Here is a 19,533-nt window from a genome sequence, read left to right as displayed (position 1 = left end):
CTAGAATGGTACTGGGTGGGGAACAAGTTCAACTTTAGACACTGCTGTCTGTCAGTATTAACAGAGTGAGTTTCCTGCTACCGAGCCACAGTTATTTGGAGTGAAAGTAATTCGATCAAATTAAATCAAAGTCAATTATTTAATTAGCCCCAATTGTTCACCTAGCCCTATATCATGTTAAGTCCATTATATTTACTAAGCCTCATCTAACCCTAATACGATCCATCGCTGCACTATTTAATTATTAAATATGTAACCTTAACCTACATTTATAGCTAACTTCCACCCTTTCCTATATAATGTTTATTTTAATTCAATAAAATAAAAAGTAATCTTAACTTAATAGTAATGACAATCCTAACCATAATCCGTAATAATTGTACGTTTTTTTAATTCAATTAAATAAGCAACATGAACCTTGACCTGAAGTCAACACCTTACCATCAATTAATGTAAAATAAAAAAAAATAAGTAACCCTCAACTCCTAATTTAATTTAAATTAAGGTAACTCTAAGACTCTATTGAAATTAAGTTACCTCGATCCTAAATGATATGCTATTTAATTTTCCTAATTTAATATAGTGGCATGCAGTAGAGCATGAATAACACTGCGGAGGGACTGTGGCGACAGGGTTGTGGGAGGGGACTACATAGAGTTCCACTTCAAAAGTCTGGTATTACTGGGAACACATCCAGGGAGGTGGATGTGTAATTGTGGGAGAACGATTTCACCTAGAATTGTGAGAATAATGGCATTAGGTTAACTGGGAACAACCTGATATCCTAGATACAAAGGAAGTGGGACATAGTTCAAGAAGGTGGGGGCAGGACTACATTCCTGGATAGCATATTAACACATCAATTGTTAATTCAAACAACCACACATGCCTCTTCTTGAGTACTAAAACCCCAGTGAACATTAACTCAGCAGCAATCGAATGTGAAAGAAATCACTGAAACTATTGTTAGGGTCCCAAATGCTGCCAAAAGGCTTCATTGGATTGTAGTTAATTTGCTAGAGGCACAATCATCCATGTGGAATACACAACCTGTTACATCAGAGAGTGAGTTGTGACAGTAGAGAAATATTGCTTGGTCTACAGCTCAAAACAATTATGTTTGCATTTTTTAATAAAACGTTTGCTAAAGCATGCAATTAAATAATGTCAATTCCATTATCCCATGTAGATTTCTGTGCATTTCACTTTTTCTCTTCATAGGAAAATGGCTAAAGGAAAACACAAAACTGGCCCAAAGGGTAAGAAGATCACCCTCAAGATTGCTAAGAATTCCATCAGGATTACTTTTGATGGCAAACGTCGCCTTGACCTGAGTAAGATGGGGATCACCACGTTTCCTAAGGTCATCTTGAAGTTGGCTGAGGTGGAGGAGCTGGATCTCAGCAGAAACATGATTAAGAAGATTCCAGACTACATTGAAAAGTTTGAGAACCTGCGTTGGCTGGACCTCCACAGCAACCAGATTGAGAAGCTTCCAGAGACCATCGGAAACCTTGCGAATCTGTTTCACCTCAACCTAGCCAACAATAAAATAACCAGCAAGAGCCTCCCCCTAGAGATCACTAATCTCAAGAATTTACGTACTCTGAACCTTGGTCTCAACTCCCTTGACTCCATTCCCAATAAGATTGGTACATTGCAAGAGCTTCAGGAAGTGGGCCTGTTCGACAACCTTCTGACTACCCTCCCAACCAGCATGGGAAAGCTCCCCAAGCTGAAGAAGCTCAACATAAAGCGAAACCCATTCCCACAATTAGAGGAGGAAGAAGAGATCAAACATTCCATCAAGCGTGTGGAAGCCCTCTACCTAATCAATGAGAATGATTTATGTGAACCTTGCAAGACCAAGTCTAAGAAGGAGAGGGACAAGCTAAACAAGTTGGCAAGTTTGGCACCCTCCTCCCAAAAGAGAGCCAATTTTGCCAACTTTCTCACACCCAACTCAACTGCAAAGGAGAACCAAGAGGAGTGGAGGGAAAAGGTTGATCTGATTGATTAGATAAAGGTGGATCTCCTGATGTGTCCATCAATCAGACCTATCCCTAGGAGCAAAACAATTTCTCCCTAAGGTTATACTGTTTTCAAAAATAGATATGGTTGGCAGATGTGGACCTTTGTTTTTGATTTCTCATGATGGGAATGTCAACTGCTTAGAAATTGTGAAAAGGCACTTGTATACAGACTCAGTTTTGTTTCTGGAAATGATCAGGTGATGGTTTAAAGAAGCTGTGTCTGATGTGTGGAAGGGTACGCTGTAAGAGAAAGGCTCATTTTCTGAGCCATGGTGCTAACTTCTTACAAAGCCCTCTGGTCTCAGTTGTATCTGCAACACAAAGCATAACCTTTTGAGGTCAACAAGTGATTTTCATCAATGACAGTTGATGCTCTTCCTCAAAGCAATAGACAGTTAATAATTAACTTTACATTTCATTCTACTGGCAAAATCGAGGCAAATATGTTTGATGATCAAAATGAAAGTAAAGCATTCACATTTCCTCCCTAAACTCAATCAGACCAATGTTTTAGGAATTCGCCAATACGCATCTCTAATAAACCTTCCAACCTAAATTCAAAACCTGCCAGTTGCAGAGACTTCATCTCAAGTGAGCCGCAGTACTAGCATAATAGTGCACCTTGTTAGAACCTGTTCCTGGTACAGCGGCCCATCATGTGTATTTCCAATTGGTGCCCAGATACTTGCTCCGTTGTTAAACAGTTCCCATTGTTAAATCCTGTTACGTACCATGTTTAATGTTGTACTGGGTGATCAGATTACTTCTCAACCAAACTATCAGCTTAAGACCCTAGTTTAAGCTTGAACTTGTAAGATTGTCCTCATGGATATTTGCCTTCGGGCTGTGCATTACTGTCATTGAAATGCATCTCTATGCACACATTCACGCTCCATTTGATGGATACCCCATTCCGGCAAATCTCACCTACAGTTGTTCTCTCCCGAGGCATTCTGAGGACCCTCTTCTTGAAATTTCTCTGGGTACTATTGTACCTCTGGAATCTCTAAAGATCCTAAACCACATGCTCCTTTGACGTCCCAACAGAATTTCTGAAAAATCTTCTCAGAGGCACCTCTGTGAACTCAGTCTCTTCAGGCATCTATGAAGATTCACCTTCTATACTCTGGATCCTCCACAGGCACCTGTTAGTAGCCTTGGTCTACAGCCTAATACATCTTCAACACAAGTTTTTTTGTGAATCATGAACTTGAGTCAACTGAGTGCCTGCTCTCACTCACCTCTCACATGACACCTTGCACTGGCATCACTGTACACCCACCTTCTTCAGAGATTTGCAGCCCAATATTCCTCAATTCTGTGTACCTTCAATGGGTATTTCTTGGGGCAGCTCGGGATCAGGTCCCTATGACAATCATTTACAAACAGGCACCGGTGATGTCCACTGGTGTAAAGGTATCTTTGAAAACCATTCTCATTTTGTCAAATGTAAGAACCATTAACCACTGGACATCACAAGTGACTCTTCACCAAAGGAAGTTCTGGAGTTCCCAAGGACATGTTAAAACTCGAATCCATTAAGAAACTTTGACCCCCAATTCACCTCGACTAATGTTAGGGGACATTATCCTCTCGGTAGTCTTATCTCTGAGGATCTCATTTTTAAGGTCATCTCTGGGCACTCTTCACCATAAGGCTTGCCTGAAAAATATCGCTGCCACTCCCCAGCACTGGTGAGAATCCTCAGCCATCCAAGTTCTCCTCATTCTCGTGGCTCATTCTTTGTGCAACATGTCTGCACATTTGGTTTAATCTTTTAAACCACTGAAGACATCTTCGTGGCTCCCCTATGGGGATTATCTTATAGAGTCTTTGTTCCCTAAATGCCCCTTTTTAATACCTTACCATTTACCTGGTTCAGCAGTTTTTCTTCCACCAGTGGGTATCAGACGCTTTACAATAAGGGAAGGTAGGGTATCAAATAAATAACCTACATGATCACATATATGAATTAAGAAAAGGGCCTTGAGAATACACAAATTACTATGCTTGTTACCAGTGAAGAAAAGGCCTGGCATCATAAAAAGAGTTTTGGGCTCGAAGATCCAAGAGCGCCTCGAGCTGGGCTAGAGCCCAGCATCTGGCTCAAGCTTCCACTCGCTTGCCCACCTCTACACTCAACCATGCATCGTCGAGCTTTCCTAACCTCCCAGTCTCATTGACACATGTCACCGTCAACAGACAGAAGACAACTCGGGATGGACCCATCTCCCAAATCCACCCACCGATCGACTGACATATCACGATAGCTCATGAAATGTACATACGATTTGATAGGGAATCATTGTTGTCAACAACCTGTGCAGATCATGAAAACAAATTAATTTTAAAAAAATGGTCTTGTAGGTGGTGTACAGTAAAATAGAATCCTAGTGACTGAATAGTGTATAGCTTCAATAGGTAGGAAATGCCAAGTTCGAGGACAAATGGAACAAAATTCCTATGGGGAGATTCATGAAGCTAGATGTGCCCAAAAAATCCATTGACAAGGGAAGAAAAACTCTAAAATGCTTGTGTACAAGCTATTAAGTGTGCAAAGGAAAGGTATTAACTTGTGCCCTATGGGGTGGTGTCCTCCGAGATGAGGACAAGGCTCCATACATAGGACATTTCTCACATTTATGGTAAACACACCCCGAATGGAGATTCCATAAGTCAAAAGTTAACTCTAGTTTGGAAGAGGGAAGATGGGACAACACCTCCTCACGCCTGCCTGTTCCCATGTGCTGACATTCAGACAGGTGCTGCTGCTGTGCAGTAATAGAAGCCCTACAACCTGGCCTGCTAGCATTATGCCATTTTTCTGCCGTGGCATTTTCTGCATAATTCTGTATTTACCATGTTTGCCACATAGTCCATCATTTGCTGCATACTTTGCAGAATTTAACAAAAAAATGGTGTCTTACTCAAATGCAACTAAAGTTACTAAAAAGGCTACAACGTGTGTTGCCATTCAATGACAGACACAAATCAAAGGTTTATTGGTTGCCTTTCAGTTGTGATTGCTTTAGTTAGGTGTTAAACTGATACTGATATAAAACTTTTGTGCAATGTTTAATGTGTAAAATGAATAAATAGTGCAGCGGTTCTGCCACAAAATATACTGCTTTACGCCAAATAATTTGCCTTTTCCTTGCCACATAATTTAGTCAATTGCTTAATTTGGTCCGTCTTGCTGCGTAACTCCAATGGCCCTACCTATAACACATGTTTAGTTTTGCGTGCATTTAATACCCTATCGTCTCTGGTCCTCAAACCCTGATTTTCCTGGGCTAAATCCCTGCCCTCTTTTGCGGGTACACTCGGTCTTTTCCTCCCCTGCCACTCAGCTTCCCCTAGTTTTCTTAATGTGTCTTCTCGAGGCGACACCGAAATACCTTCCCCTGACCTCATGTCCGAGCTTTTCCGGTCCCCACATTCCAGCTCTTCAGAGCTAGGTCTGCCCAGGACAGGCCTCCCTTCTACACGTTAAAGCCTAATGTGCCCAGTTGTGGCTTCCTCGCTGTATCTTGTCTCGAGGATGCTGTGTGCTGACCTCTTCCGGTTCTGAGGGCCTACAATCTGAAGTGTCTCAGAGATGGTTTTATCACTAAATTAGGTCCTGAGTGTTGCGGGGGGGGGGTGGCTTCCTCACTGTCCCCACTCCTGCGGGTGCCCAGGGATGCTCTGTTTTGTTATGTTCGGGCCTGTCGCCAGAGACTACTAGAGTGGCTACCTCCCTGCATTGCCTGGCGAGGCACGGTTTCTTGGCTGTGAAGCTTGCGAAGGGGGCTTTTCTCTCTGCGGGGTCCTGGGTTGCTCTGGCCTGTCCTGCCCCGGGTGCCCCCTTGCCTGTGTCAGGCCCTGCCTGAGCAGTGACGTCACAAAGACCACTTTGGTCCTTTGGCAACACTAATCAGCCCGGCGGGGGAAGGGGGCGGGCGCAGAAATATATCTTAAACACAGGAGCTTAAGCCGTTCCCCTTCGACACCCCCTTAAACCAGGCGCAGACGGCGGCATTGTCTGCCACCCTTCATCACAGGAAGGCCTGGACGGTGGGAGGTCTCCTGGCTGTGGCTTCTATTGGACTGGAGGATCTTCAGGGACCTGCCATTTTCGTTGCCTGGTAACACAGTTTGGGAGCTTGACGGTGAGTAACTCTTCGTGTCAGTGCCAAGCACAAGGCTACTAGGGGCAGCTTTGGTATTGTCAGGGCTTTCGGTGGGATGAAAAAACTGGGATGGGGGGGGAGGGTGTCTCTCAAAGGGGCGTGGCCGCTGTAATTAAGGGCGTGGCTTAAAACCACATAAGCTAAAAATCTGCGTTTAGCAGAGTCTGCCGCCTGACTGGCATTTTGCTGCTTCTGTCATTGCATCCAGGTATGTAATACAACAAGTAACACTGCACCTACAATAAGCCAGGACTATTGGCTTTGTCAATGACTGTTAGTTGCAGAAGAATAAAAAAAAAAAGCAACAACTAGTGCTTCGTTGTATAGAATATTGAAAATGCTGCAGTTTTAAAACGATGCGACTGTGAAAGAACTATAACCAGTGTTTTTGAAGTTCTATCCCAGTGAAGGCTGGTTCTGCTGCAGAGGTAAGTTGTTTTTTTCTCTCCGAGGGTGAGGGCAAAAATGAGAGCCCGACATGGGCCCGTTTCAGCACCTGCTTTTTAGAACGGAGGTGCTGAGCACCGGCAGGACCCGGCCCACCTAAAGCCCCGGGTATTGTGCAGAATCAGGACCGCACCTGGTGGTTCAAGATGCGGCTTCGAAGCACATGGGTGTAGGGTCGGCCAGTTTAGAGGCCACGAGGTATGGTATGGTATGTTGTGTGTCCCTTCTTTCAGCACAGCTCCTTCGTCTCCCAGTATGACTACTCTTCAGTTCTCACATCACCCGAGCAGGGCCGCGTGACAGTGTTAATCGGTGACGTAGCACATATATCGGCGACTCGCGCTCCAGGAGGCCACATATAATTACAGGTTCAACGGTGGCCACACGGGTCAGTGACAAGATCCCACGACCCCGTGAGCCACGAGGGAGGACCAGGGTGGGCCGGAGAGGCTGATGGGGAACTGTGTGTCTTTTATTTGTCAACCAGCTATCAGGTCTCTGCATTCTGAAAAAGTGGGACCGATGGAAAAGAGTCAGTAACAGCCTTTGAAATGACACCTTATGCAGACTCGGGAGTGGTGCAGATTTCTGTTACACTCGAGACAACCAGATACTTGTAAGGATCTTGCCTTCTCAAAAGCCATTGGACGTATCAGGCTTTTTCTTAGAAGTTCGAGGCTCGCTGAAAGCTCTAGCCAGGTGCCTGTCTCTGCTTGAGGCTAATAGGGCAGAGCTTCCATTGGCTGGCCAGATCCATGCTCTATCCTCGAGGCCCCAGGAATGTAAAAACATCACACACCTTGGATATTAAAAAGGAGATACCCATTTGGTGGTTGAATTGCATAATGTGAAACCAAAAATCCTGGGTTCAAATCTGGCTTCCATGTCACACTAACTTGTGTGATCTTGTGCAATTTTATTTTTTCACCAAGTCTCCTTTTTCTTCGTCATCACGTATGAGAACACCTTCAAATCAGTGGTCGAAGTGGGGGAAAAAAGTAGGGGAACTGTGGGCGGAGAATCAGAGGGCGGGAATAACCTGAGCATTGGATCAGTGGGCGGAGTTAGAGGTGTGACCAGGATGCGCAAAACATCCCAATCTTTAGTATTTGTGTGGCATTTCACTGACCAGTTACAGCTTATTATGGTATGTAATTCAACCAATGGATACACATGATTATTTAACGATTAATATGAGCTATTAACATTAGAAACATATTCCACTTTGTGAATTTATTTTAATTACAGAATGTCCCAAAAATGCTTAAAAGCGGAAGCACGAGCCATTTGTTTCCGAGCCGTGGAGTGTCTGTCGTCAGCAATATACACAGAGACAATCAATTTTACGTGTGTAAATGACTATATAGGAAATGTTACATAAGACAAAGGACTACAAGGTGTAGGAGTTACATGATAACCATACTAGTAGACAGTATAGTTTAATATTGATTGGCCTGGAGAAACACAAACTCAGAATTTAAAACTTAATACCATGATTGGGGGTTCTCTTTAAAAATCATTATTGATTTGTATCAAAAATAACACTTTTTGCAACATTAGGATAATCAAAGGCTTAGGGAAAAAACCATAACGCTCTAGTTTATACCTTGCAGTTTGTATGCAGCACTTAGATGAAAGTTAATAGCTCACTGTTCTTTGTTAGGATTTTAACTTATAAACTGCAAGTAGCAAAAGGATCTCACTGACAAAAGCAGTAACCCACTGACCTATTTACAATATGTGCACTTTGTAATGGGCCTGGTACATTTTCTTTGCAGCAGGCACATTAACCCTCTGCGCTATCTTTCCATGAGTCAAAACTTCCACTAGACCGATCTCGCTCTAGGATCTCGCTCTAGGAAGAAGTTTATTCATCAGAGTTATCATGACATTTTTATTATTGCCGAAAATAGCTAGTGGCCAGGAAGGAGGCAGCAAGTGCTTTTAAGGCCATAATATACTACGCCCCCACACAAAGTCAGCGCCCGTTGCGGTCACACCAGTCGCACCGCCCTAGAGCCAGCTCTTCTCAGGGGTCCCGTCACCTCAGTGACAGAGTCACTGTTGCTCTAGGGTCTGCTACTTCGTAGGCCTGCCGCAAGACTGGAGGTGAACTTCAATATGGATTGTGGTGGGCAAGCCTTGAAGGTGAACCCACAGTTGCCACTGCTAGGGTCCACCTGCTGGTGCTAAGACACCAGGGCTTTTCTGGTGCCTTCTAAGGTCTGGCATGGGAATGTGCTCCCTCAGGAGAGTGGTCTGGGGGACTGTTCATGAAGGCTGAACCTGGTTCCCCAGTTCTAAATTTAGCAGCTCTGCCCCCAGTGCTACATCTGCTCCCTCTCTGAACACCATACTGCCCCACTGAGAGAAACTCATACTGCCTTCAGCTACAATCCAATTTGACCTGCTATAAATAACTGGATGCGATTCAATTCAAATTACACATTAGGCAAGAGCAATATGCTGCCTAAAAGAGAAGGTAACAACATCCTGGAAAAAGCAAACACTCATAAGAAATGAAAGATTTAATAAAGCATGTAAAATGTAAGCAGGAACATGGTGAACTTAACGCTTTTACAGTCGTTATTCAGAAATCAACAAGTATTTTTGCCTGAAAAGTTAAGGAAATAACTACAGGGCCCAGAAAGGACCCATTTCAATGTCCACTGCTTATATGCTCACAAAACGTAAGCAGTATGGTTTCAAAAGACCACGTTTGTGAACACAAAGCCGCCATACACATTTCGTTTTCCAATCCACCCATCAACCAGGTATTACAGTACCTCCAGACAGGGCCGGTCCTAGGATTTTTGGGGCCCTGGGCAAAAGGGAATGTGGGAGGCCCCTGAAATCTACATAAGTGACACCTTCTGATCTCAGGGAAGCTGCTTTGTGCAGACTCCACTTGGGCCGCAGCTCCTCTTCTCAACCACCCCAAGCAACTCTTGTACAGCCCATTTCGAACTGAAGGTGTGAGAATTGCTTGGGGGCTGAGTTAAACCTGTGTGGGCTAAAGTACTGACAATGGGCGCCCTGTCGAGTCTCTGAACTGGCTGCCTGAGAGGTGTACCCCCCTAGGCCTTCCCACATCACCCCTTAGACTTAGAGGCCCCAGGAGGGGGCCCCCCCTCCCATGAGCCCGTTTGTGAAGCATTTCTTTCACTCTGATCGGCAGACATACACGAGCACTAGTGGGGTGTTAATTGCCATTGTGGGGGGTCCCATCCTGGCAGGCAGAGTGCCAGGCTCTGGGCAGCTGCCCACACTGCCCAAGCATAGTGTCAGCCCTGCCTCCAGGTAGGAGGTACTGGAGGAAAACAATGCTTTTCAAAGAAAGACAAGAAAACAAAAGTAGCGCTTTACTGGCAAACTCTGTAAAGTGGCGCTAATGTGTTGGGGTTTGAAAAAAATTATCTGGCCACTTTAAGAACACTCCATCTTGCTTTATTTAATTATTTTTCAGAGTTTGAACATTTTATTTCCAAGGCTGCACTTTGGAATAGAAAAATGTCAAAACGGCATTTCCAGCAAAAGTGGTTTTCTTTTTTGCATCCATTTCACAGGGTACAAATGGAAGACAGGAAGAGACGGTGAGAAACATTTCTTGATTCATGATTTTTGGTAAGTAAGAAGGAGTTAGACAGAACGAGAGGGAATAGGAGTAAGAAAGAGGGGGCAGCTGCCAGGGGCAGAGCAGAAGCGGACATCTTCCTTGTCTTGTCTGGGCAGGAAGCAAGAGACACGAGACCTTTTCCTTCTCTGCTCCCCGCCTGTCCACGAACAGAATATTCCGGACGTCCAGGGACGCATGTTCATAATAAAAAAGTAGGGGAACGGAATCTACAGAATTAAAGAAGTAGGGGCACGCCGTGCCCTGTCGTTCCCGCCCACTTCGACCACTGCTTCAAATATCTAAACTCGGGATGTGTTTAGACACCGGGCAAGTTAACAGTTTCATACTTTGAACTCCACAGTTGGAATTCAGGATTTTTTGGAGTAGTGAAGGTGCATTGGGTCTCAGGCACCCTGCAGTTAGAGTTACAAGAAAGAGTTACCAGCTTAGACACTGCAACCTACTAGTTGAGGGCTATTGGGGGTCATTGAAAATTCTTGATCACTAGACCTCCATAGGGCTCTTTTTTGCTGGATCTCGATGCAAAACCTGCCAAAGGGGTGTCCCACAACTGTCTCCTACTCTTTCGGTGCATAGGTTAGCAGTTAAGTGTCATGCCCCTGATCAATGTGTAATTGCAGCGTCTGAATGGGGAGCTCATAAGGGTGCAGCGTCATGTCTTGCATCAAAGTTTTATCTGTTTGTGAAACCTGCTGCCATGAAATTTGTGTGAGGAGATTCTATCCAGGACACCGTTCATTGGAAGGTTGAAGTCCTCCACCTACTATGAAGCCAACATCTGGGATTACTGAAAGGTGTTTATCCAGGTCCTGCCAAACGGTGACTGAATTATCGTTAGGAGCATAGATATTCATTATGGCAATCTCCCTATTTTTCCTTAGCATCTGTGTGATTAACCATCGTCCTTGATGGTCAGGTGTATGGGAGAGAACGGATATCCCAGATTTGTTTGCGAATAAGATGACGACTCCGGGCCCGATTCCCAGAACTAATCTGAGCCAAAATCCTAAACTTACTACTTTTGGTATTCACAGAAGGCACTTACTACTTTTGGTATTCACAGAAGGCACTTACTACTTTTGTTATTCACAGAATGCACTTACTACTTTTGGTTAAACTTACTACTTTTGCTATTCACAGAAGGCATTTAATAGTAGTAAACTAACTTTACTACTACTAAATGCCTTCTGCGAATACCAAAAGTTGTACGTTTAACCTTCATTATGGCAATCTCCCTATTTTTCCTTAGCATCCGTGTGATTAACCATCGTCCTTGATGGTCAGGTGTATGGGAGAGAACGGATATCCCAGATTTGTTTGTGAATAAGATGACGACTCCGGGCCCGATTCCCAGAACTAATCTGAGCCAAAATCCTAAACTTACTACTTTTGGTATTCACAGAAGGCACTTACTACTTTTGGTATTCACAGAAGGCACTTACTACTTTTGTTATTCACAGAATGCACTTACTACTTTTGGTTAAACTTACTACTTTTGGTATTCACAGAAGGCATTTAGTAGTAGTAAACTAACTTTACTACTACTAAATGCCTTCTGCGAATACCAAAAGTTGTAAGTTTAACCAAAAGTAGTAAGTTTAATCAAAAGTAGTAAGTGCACTCTGTGAATACCAAAAGCAGTAAGTGTCGGGTATAAATCATGCCTTGAAGACCTGCTTAGGGGATCGTGATGCTCAGGGCTGCCAGGGGGAAAGGGGGGCTGAGGTGAGTTGTAAAGGTGAGAGAGAAGCAAAGGCCGAAGAAATAGTAAGAGAGAGAAGAACTTAAACAAAATGAAACATGAAAACCGAAGCCGCCCCGATCCATCCCTCGAAATGCACCCGAGCCGCATTTACTCACCCTATCTAGAAAAACAAAAAAGGAGAGGAAGGCCACGAGAAAGCCGTGCCTAAACAGTGGCAAGAGAACTCTATCTCATTGTAGACACATTATTCACTCATAACAAAATCATCTTTGACGTGATATATTCTAATGAGATACAACTAGGAGAAAACAGCAGAAAAAGTAACATATGTAAGTAACCTGTAGGGAGACCCAAGGTGTAGAAGAACTATTTGTGTGTGGTTATTATCACAAGCGAAGAGGAAGCAGGGAAGGGTAGAAATACTGCTGCAGTGCAACAATACTTGGTAGCATAATGAGGGTGGAGCAATGCGCTAAAGCAATCATAAGCGTATGTTTAGTACACAAAAACATAGAGGCACATGAACATGCAGAAAGGCATAGTGAACAAAGCACACAGAGGTTATCATAGGCAATATCACCAAACAATATTGCTGAACAATTTTAAACAATGTGAGCAAAACTGTTATGTTGGTACAATGCAAGACTGGTGACGAGAGAACATTGAGGATCATGAGAGGACCCGCTATTGTGAGAGACTCAAATGGTCATGGTTAATGTTGAGACATCGGACAGTAATAACCTAGCAGCTCATCAATGCAGGTTAGTATAATGGTGAAGGGCTTATTCCGTTAGGCATGCATAAAAGCACATAAGCACAGGCACATGCATATGATCAAAAAGTGTAGAGAAGCATAGCAACTGAGGTTATCATGGGTAGCAGTGCTAAACAGTGTGAGGCATAATGAACAAGGCCGGTTTGTTGCAGGCTTAAGTCGGTCGGAAGATCATTGTTCTTGAGCGGATGTAGTAGCCAGGTGTGGTATTAGGCAGTTTGCCCAAAGGGAGTGTATTTCCCCCAAAATTCATAATTAGGAGGTATCTATCACAACCAATAAATTCTGACTCAGAGAAGGGTGATTTTGTCAGATGCAATCACATATTTTACCAGGCCCCTCGTAACGACGGCCCGAGTCAGCAGTGCTTAATTTGAGCCAATGGTTGCCAGTGGGGGGCACCAGCACTCATGTCTAGGGATCAGCAGAGGCGGATCATTCGCTATGGCGGAGGACTGTCACCCCCCTGGCAGCAGCCCCAAATCGTGAAAATAAAACGATAATAAACATGTTTATTATCGATTAAAAAAAAAAAAATTCTCTGAGGGCCAGGGCTACTGCGATGGCTGTCACGGAGGGGGAGTGGTGGGCACTGCCATCAGTGTGCATGTTGGTTTTGCTGGGTGACTTAAGATGGCCTTACCAAAGAGCACTGAGCTGGCTCCACCCTGAAGTGTGATGCCGGGTTGGAGACAGCAGGCACAGGCTCCCAGTCTCTTTGGGAGTGCAATCGAGGGCGCTCAGGCCAATCCCGGTGCTATCAGCAGCATGAGAGCAGCGCCTAGATTGGGTGCAGAGGAGTCTGGGAGCCTGTGCCTGCACTGGAGCCAGAGAGGCGAGGAAGAGTGGCGATGCAGCAGGTAAGTTACTTTCTTTGTGTTGTGTTTTATCTCGTCGTCTCGTCCCCCCCTCGCCCCATTACTTTGGTTTGAGACCGGCCGCTACTGGGCACCGCCACAAATTTGTCCTCATCAAATATTTTTTGAGTGCAAGAGAGGGAAAACACACAAACGGGAAAGAAGGAGGAAGATAAAGATGTCACAAAGGGAGACAGCAACAACCTGTACAAGGGAGATAAAGGGCTGGTAGCGGACTAAAGGCTACCAGTCTTGGTAGTCAGGGCACCACGTATAATTGCACCGGCCACTGGCTTCTGAACAGAGATTTGGGCACCGGCTCACAAATTAAGCACTGCAGGAGTGTGAGTTGAGCAGCCGTGGCCGGTAGGGGGAGAATCTGCCGGGCGGTGACGTGGGGAGGGGCAGGGTGGGGGGTAGTAATGTATGGATTACGGACCTTAACAGGTAAGTAAACATATAAATAAATAAAAACGAATTTCGTTGCGCGCACTGCATCGCATTTGGTGATGCAGTGCCCGCAACGAAATTCGTTTTGTTTATTTTTGTGTTTACTTACCTGTAAAGGTCCGTAATCCATACATTACTACCCCCCCCACCCTGCCCCTCCCCCTCCCCACGTCACCGCCTGGCAGGTACTCCCACTACCGGTCGCGGCTGGAGTTGAGGCTGTGCAGTGCTGAGGAAAACTGCGAGCGCTTGCTCTGTTTTATTCTGTAGCCAGCGACGGAGAGAAGGGGCAGGTACTGAGTCCAGGGAGTTGGTGTGAAGCGAAAGGACTGGATTTGGTGTGCATGACCGTGCAGATGGAGCAGGTTCAGTGTGTAGGTAGAGGGTGATAAATCGAGGGAGCTATTGATCTATAAAGGCTCAATGTGCAAGGGGACTGGTAAAGTGTTCAGGCCCAGTGTGCCTGGGACGGGGCAGTGGGCATGGCGCCGGGGCAGTGGGCACCTTATGCAACGGCCAGTGCAGTGTGCAAGAATCCGGGTAGTGTGCACGGTGTGGGCGCAGTATCCAGGGGGTGAATGCAGTGTGCAAGAAGTAAGGGCCAAGATCCATAGTATGGGTGCAGTGTGCAAGGAGCAGGTTAACAGGTGGGTACAATTTGAACAATGGGGGCAGTGTGGAAAAAAAGGGTACAGTGTTCGTGGTGCAGGTGTGGGGCACAGCCAGCGATCTCTGTTCTTCTTGTAAATGGGCAATGTGGAGCCCCAGAGCCTGAGGCCTGCAATTGAGAGCAGGAGCAGCCTGGAAGAAGTGCTGCACCAGTCACTGGCCTCACCACGTGACAATACAGGGAGAGCACACAGGAGCGTCCAGCCTTTAGCATAGGGGAGCTGGGCTCACGCACAGGGCGCTGACCTCCAGAGGGGTCCAGGAGCTTCCTGTAGCAGTCTCCCTTTGACCTTGCTGCAAAGAAAAGAGTGTTAAACACTGGCACCCATGCCCACAGTTTGTATGCATTTCTTTTCATTACCCTCTTTTCTCTTACCCCCCTCACCTTTCCCCCCCATGCCTCCCATTTGTCCAACACGCCTACAACAGGTGGTAGGTTGTGCCACATTTGGTTTCGCCCAGGACTCTGTCTGTCCAAAGGCCACCTTTTCACTGTAGCTGATGTAGTATTATAGTGACCCCCCCCCATGAAAAAACTGGCACTAGATAAAATAGTTCAGCATAGAAAAACCCTGCCTATTGTCTCAAAGAGCCTGAACACGAAATATCGCAAGCGAACGGCCTCGCGACAAGCCACACACGTTCAGCACACTACCTGCTTGATCAGAATGTTTTTCTCAAGAGTAAAGTGGAAGACTCACATAAACAGTTTTCGTGAGTGCACTAGAATGGTACTGGGTGGGGAACAAGTTCAACTTTAGACACTGCTGCCTGTCAGTATTAACAGAGTGAGTTGCCTGCTACTGTGCCATACAGTTATCTGGAGTGAAAATAATGAGATCAAATTATATTAAGTTAAATTATTTAATTAACCCTAATTGTACGCCTAGACCTATATCATGTTAATTCCATTATATTTAATTATTAAGCCTCATCTAACCCTAATACCATCCGTAGCTGTACTACTTAATTATTAAATATGTAACTTTAACCTAAATGTATCGCTAACTTCAACCCTTTCCTATATGTTTATTTCATTTTAATTAAATAAAAAGTAATCTTAATTTAATACTAATGCCATTCCTAACCATAATCCATAATAGTTGTACGTTTAAAAAGAAATCAATTAAATAACCTATTTCAACCTTGACCTAATGTCAACTCCTTACCATCAATTAAGTTAAATTACATTAAATAAGTAACCCTCAACTCCTAATTCAATTTAAATTAAGGTAACTTTAAGCCTCTACAGGAATTAAATTACCTCCATCCTAAATGATATGTAATTGAACTTTCCTAATTCAATGAAGTGGCATGCAGTAGAGCATGAATAACACTGCTGAGGGTGGGTGGGGCGTTGGCAGGACTGTGGCGACAGGGTTGTGGGAGGGGACTACATAGAGTTCCACTTCAAAAGTCTGGTATTACTGGGAACACATCCAGGGAGGTGGATGTGTAATTGTGGGAGAAGGATTTCAGCTAGAATTGTGAGAATAATGACTTGAGGTTAACAGGGAACAACCTGATATCCCGGATACAAAGGAAGTGGGGCCTAGTTCAAGAAGATGGGGGCAGGATTACATTCCTGGATAGCAAATTAACACATCAATTGTTAATTCAAAGCAACCACATATACCTCTTCCTGAAACCCCAGTGAACATTAACTCGGCAGCAATCAAAAGTGAAATAAATCATTGAAATGATTGTTATAGGCCCCAAATGCTGCCAAAAGGCTTTATTGGATTGTAGTTAATTGGCTAGAGGCACAAGCATCCATGTGGAATACATAACCTGTTACATCAGAGAGTGAGTTGTGACAGTAGAGAAATATTGCTTGGTCTACAGCTCAAAACAATTATGTTTGCAATTTTTATCAAAACGTTTGCTAAATCATGCAATTAAATAATGTCAATTCCATTATCCCATGTAGATTTCAGTGCATTTCACTTTTGCTCTTCATAGGAAAATGGCTAAAGGAAAACGCAAAACTGGCCCAAAGGGCAAGAAGATCACCCTCAAGATTGCTAAGAATTCCATCAAGATTACTTTTGATGGCAAACGTCGCCTTGACCTGAGTAAGATGGGGATCACCACGTTTCCTAAGGTCATCTTGAAATTGGCTGAGGTGGAGGAGCTGGATCTCAGCAGAAACATGATTAAGAAGATTCCAGACTACATTGAAAAGTTTCAGAACCTGCGTTGGCTGGACCTCCACAGCAACCAGATTGAGAAGCTTCCAGAGACCATCGGAAACCTTCCGAATCTGTTTCACCTCAACCTAGCCAACAATAAAATAACCAGCAAGAACCTCCCCCCAGAGATCACTAATCTCAAGAATTTACGTAATCTGAACCTTGGTCTCAACTCCCTTGACACCCTTCCCAATAAGATTGGTGCATTGCAAGAGCTTCAGGAAGTGGGCCTGTTCGACAACCTTCTGACTACTCTCCCAACCAGCTTGGTAAAACTCCCCAAGCTGAAGAAGCTCAACATAAAGCGAAACCCATTCCCACAATTAGAGGAGGAAGCAGAGTTCATAGATCCCATCGAGCGTGTGGAAGCCCTCTACCTAATCAATGAGAATGATTTATGTGAATCTTGCAAGACCAAGTCTAAGAACGAGAGGGACAAGCTAAACAAGTTGGAAAGTTTGGCACCCCCCTCCCAAAAGAGAGCCAATTTTGCCAACTTTCTCACACCCAACTCAACTGCAAAGGAGAACCAAGAGGAGTGGAGGGGAAAGGGTGATCTGATTGATTAGTTGTTGTAATACTTAATTCGAAAGAAATATTTCATAAAAGTACAAACAGGAAGAAAACATACTACCATATAAAAATATATAACAATGTTTGCAGGTATTACAATTCCGTTATATTAGAGTGGTGATTAATTAAAACAAGAAATAGATAAAAACATTTATAGGTATGATTTCCTAGTAATCAAGCATTGGATAACAATTTAGACCTGGTAAACCAAGCACTGGCCAGATATTTAGCAACCCCACAAACAATATACATTGATGACGTGTTTGTTAAAATAATGCGCAGGGCTGTTCTGTGGTCCCTAACTCCTAACTCTCTACATACAGGTTTTAACCATTTTGCTCTCGCCTGTTTGTATGCAATACATGCAAACAAAAAGTGGCCCAGTGATTCTTTCAGACATGAGCAGCCTGGACATTTTAAATCAGATTCCCTCCTTTCCTTCCATCCCTCTTTAAACACATTAAGAGGGAGCGTGCCATATCTTAATTTAAAAAACAAAGATCTATCACGGGGAATCTGAATAAAGTCCAAAAATGACTCTAACTTCCTAAAAGGCTTGTGTTCTTGGAAGTTATTTGTCAACGGACCCCAGTTTACGTTCTTTAAATCCTTGGCCTCAATCCAATCCCAATATAGCTTTTTAACAACTTGTTTCGGAGGGGGGTCCTGGGAAGACCAAAATTCGCCCAAACCTAAGGAAACCACCAACTTCTTTAGGTTATTTAACCATTTTATTTTGTTGGATACATCCAAATTAATTAGCTCATCCAACACTAGAGCATATTTAATTAGTTTGGGGGTCCTTCTAAGACGCACCCAGAATAACAAGGGGCGGATTTGGATTGAGTCAGAAATCGATCTTCGGCCCATGTCCATGAATAACGGTTTCAAAGGGGTTGATTGGGGCAGCGAGACTATATCTCTTATAAACTTGTTCTCAGCCACTACCAGTGCTTTAGTGTTCTCCGCACCCCAAAGTTCGGAGCCATAGGTTGCCGAAGCTAGTGCTTTCCCCTCATACACCATCAAAACAGGGGCTATGGGTCTACTGATGGAAAGGCGCTAATTTTTTAATATCGCTCCAGAGGCCCTTTTGAGATTTAAAAGCATTTTTGAAATATGGGAATTCCAACTCATATTATTGTAAAGCCTCATTCCGAGGTAGTCTAATTCCTCCACTACCTCAAGAGGGGTGCCGGACAAAGAGAGATTAACCTTCTTGGATTTTCTATTGGCAGACAATACCATCAGCTTTGTTTTAGTGGTATTAATTGTTAATCCACGCTCATTGCAGAAAATGCTGAAACGATCGAGCAGTTTCTGCAAACCCATTGGGGTTTTGGACAACAGGAGGGTATCGTCAGCAAAGAGGAGTGTAGGTGTTCTTTCCCCGGTAAGGACGGGGGCATCCGCAGGGTCCTCCCTCAAATGGTCAACCACCCCATTTATGAAGAGGGAGAACAGAGTCGGAGCCATCACACATCCCTGCCTCACTCCTCTGTTGACCGGTACCCTCCCTGTCAGTTGGCCCTGACTACCCCAACGAATCCTAGCATAATTCCCTTCATGAAGCTTGGTGATAAACTGCAACAGGTATCCTGGAAAACCCATATTAGATAGGACTGACCAGAGTTTGGCACGTGGGATGACATCAAATGCTGTTTTCAAATCTATGAAAGCCAGATACAAGCTACCCTTAGCAATTGTAACTGACTTCCAGTAGACTGCGCAGAAACGAAAGACCTGGTCCATTGCGCCTACGTTTCGCCTAAACCCAGCCTGGAAATGAGACATAATATCCTTGTCCATGAGCCATGATTCTGTTCGATTTATAATGACCCTGCCAACTACCTTTTGGATGGTATCTATTAAACTTATTGGTCTGTAGTTGGCAGGGTCCTCTCTATCACCTTTTTTATAGATGGTAATGACCTCAGCGCCCATCCAGGAATCTGGAACAGGGTGGCCACACTGAATTAGGTTCATTAGACATGCTACAAAATCTGCCCATAGTTTAGGATCA

The 19,533-nt window shown here is 44.2% G+C and overlaps 3 protein-coding genes across 4 annotated transcripts in view; 2 read left to right on the top strand and 1 right to left on the bottom strand.

Annotated features, from left to right (window-relative positions):
- Nucleotides 1-4,380, top strand: part of LOC144754647 (leucine-rich repeat-containing protein 18-like) — a 30,016-nt gene extending 25,636 nt beyond the window's left edge. Inside the window, exon 3 of the mRNA XM_078642706.1 lies at nucleotides 1,222-4,380. Coding sequence (XP_078498832.1) covers nucleotides 1,222-2,020 — 799 coding nt within the window. The 3' untranslated portion in view covers nucleotides 2,021-4,380. The remainder of the gene's footprint in view (nucleotides 1-1,221) is intronic.
- Nucleotides 1-19,533, bottom strand: part of WDFY4 (WDFY family member 4) — a 1,018,342-nt gene that overhangs the window by 201,859 nt on the left and 796,950 nt on the right. The gene's annotated exons all lie outside the window — the stretch shown is intronic.
- Nucleotides 16,712-17,929, top strand: LOC144753210 (leucine-rich repeat-containing protein 18-like). Its single transcript, XM_078640973.1, has one exon. The coding sequence runs from the start codon at nucleotides 16,712-16,714 to the stop codon at nucleotides 17,504-17,506; it is 795 nt and encodes a 264-aa protein (XP_078497099.1). The 3' UTR covers nucleotides 17,507-17,929.

This window comes from Lissotriton helveticus, chromosome 5_1, assembly GCF_964261635.1.
Source record: "Lissotriton helveticus chromosome 5_1, aLisHel1.1, whole genome shotgun sequence".
NCBI lineage: Eukaryota > Metazoa > Chordata > Amphibia > Caudata > Salamandridae > Lissotriton > Lissotriton helveticus.
This window is presented reverse-complemented; position numbering and strand designations above follow the sequence as displayed.

Excerpts from the sequence above, each read along its gene's own strand:
- LOC144753210 (XM_078640973.1), top strand. The coding sequence starts at position 16,712 with ATGGCTAAAGGAAAACGCAAAACTGGCCCAAAGGGCAAGAAGATCACC.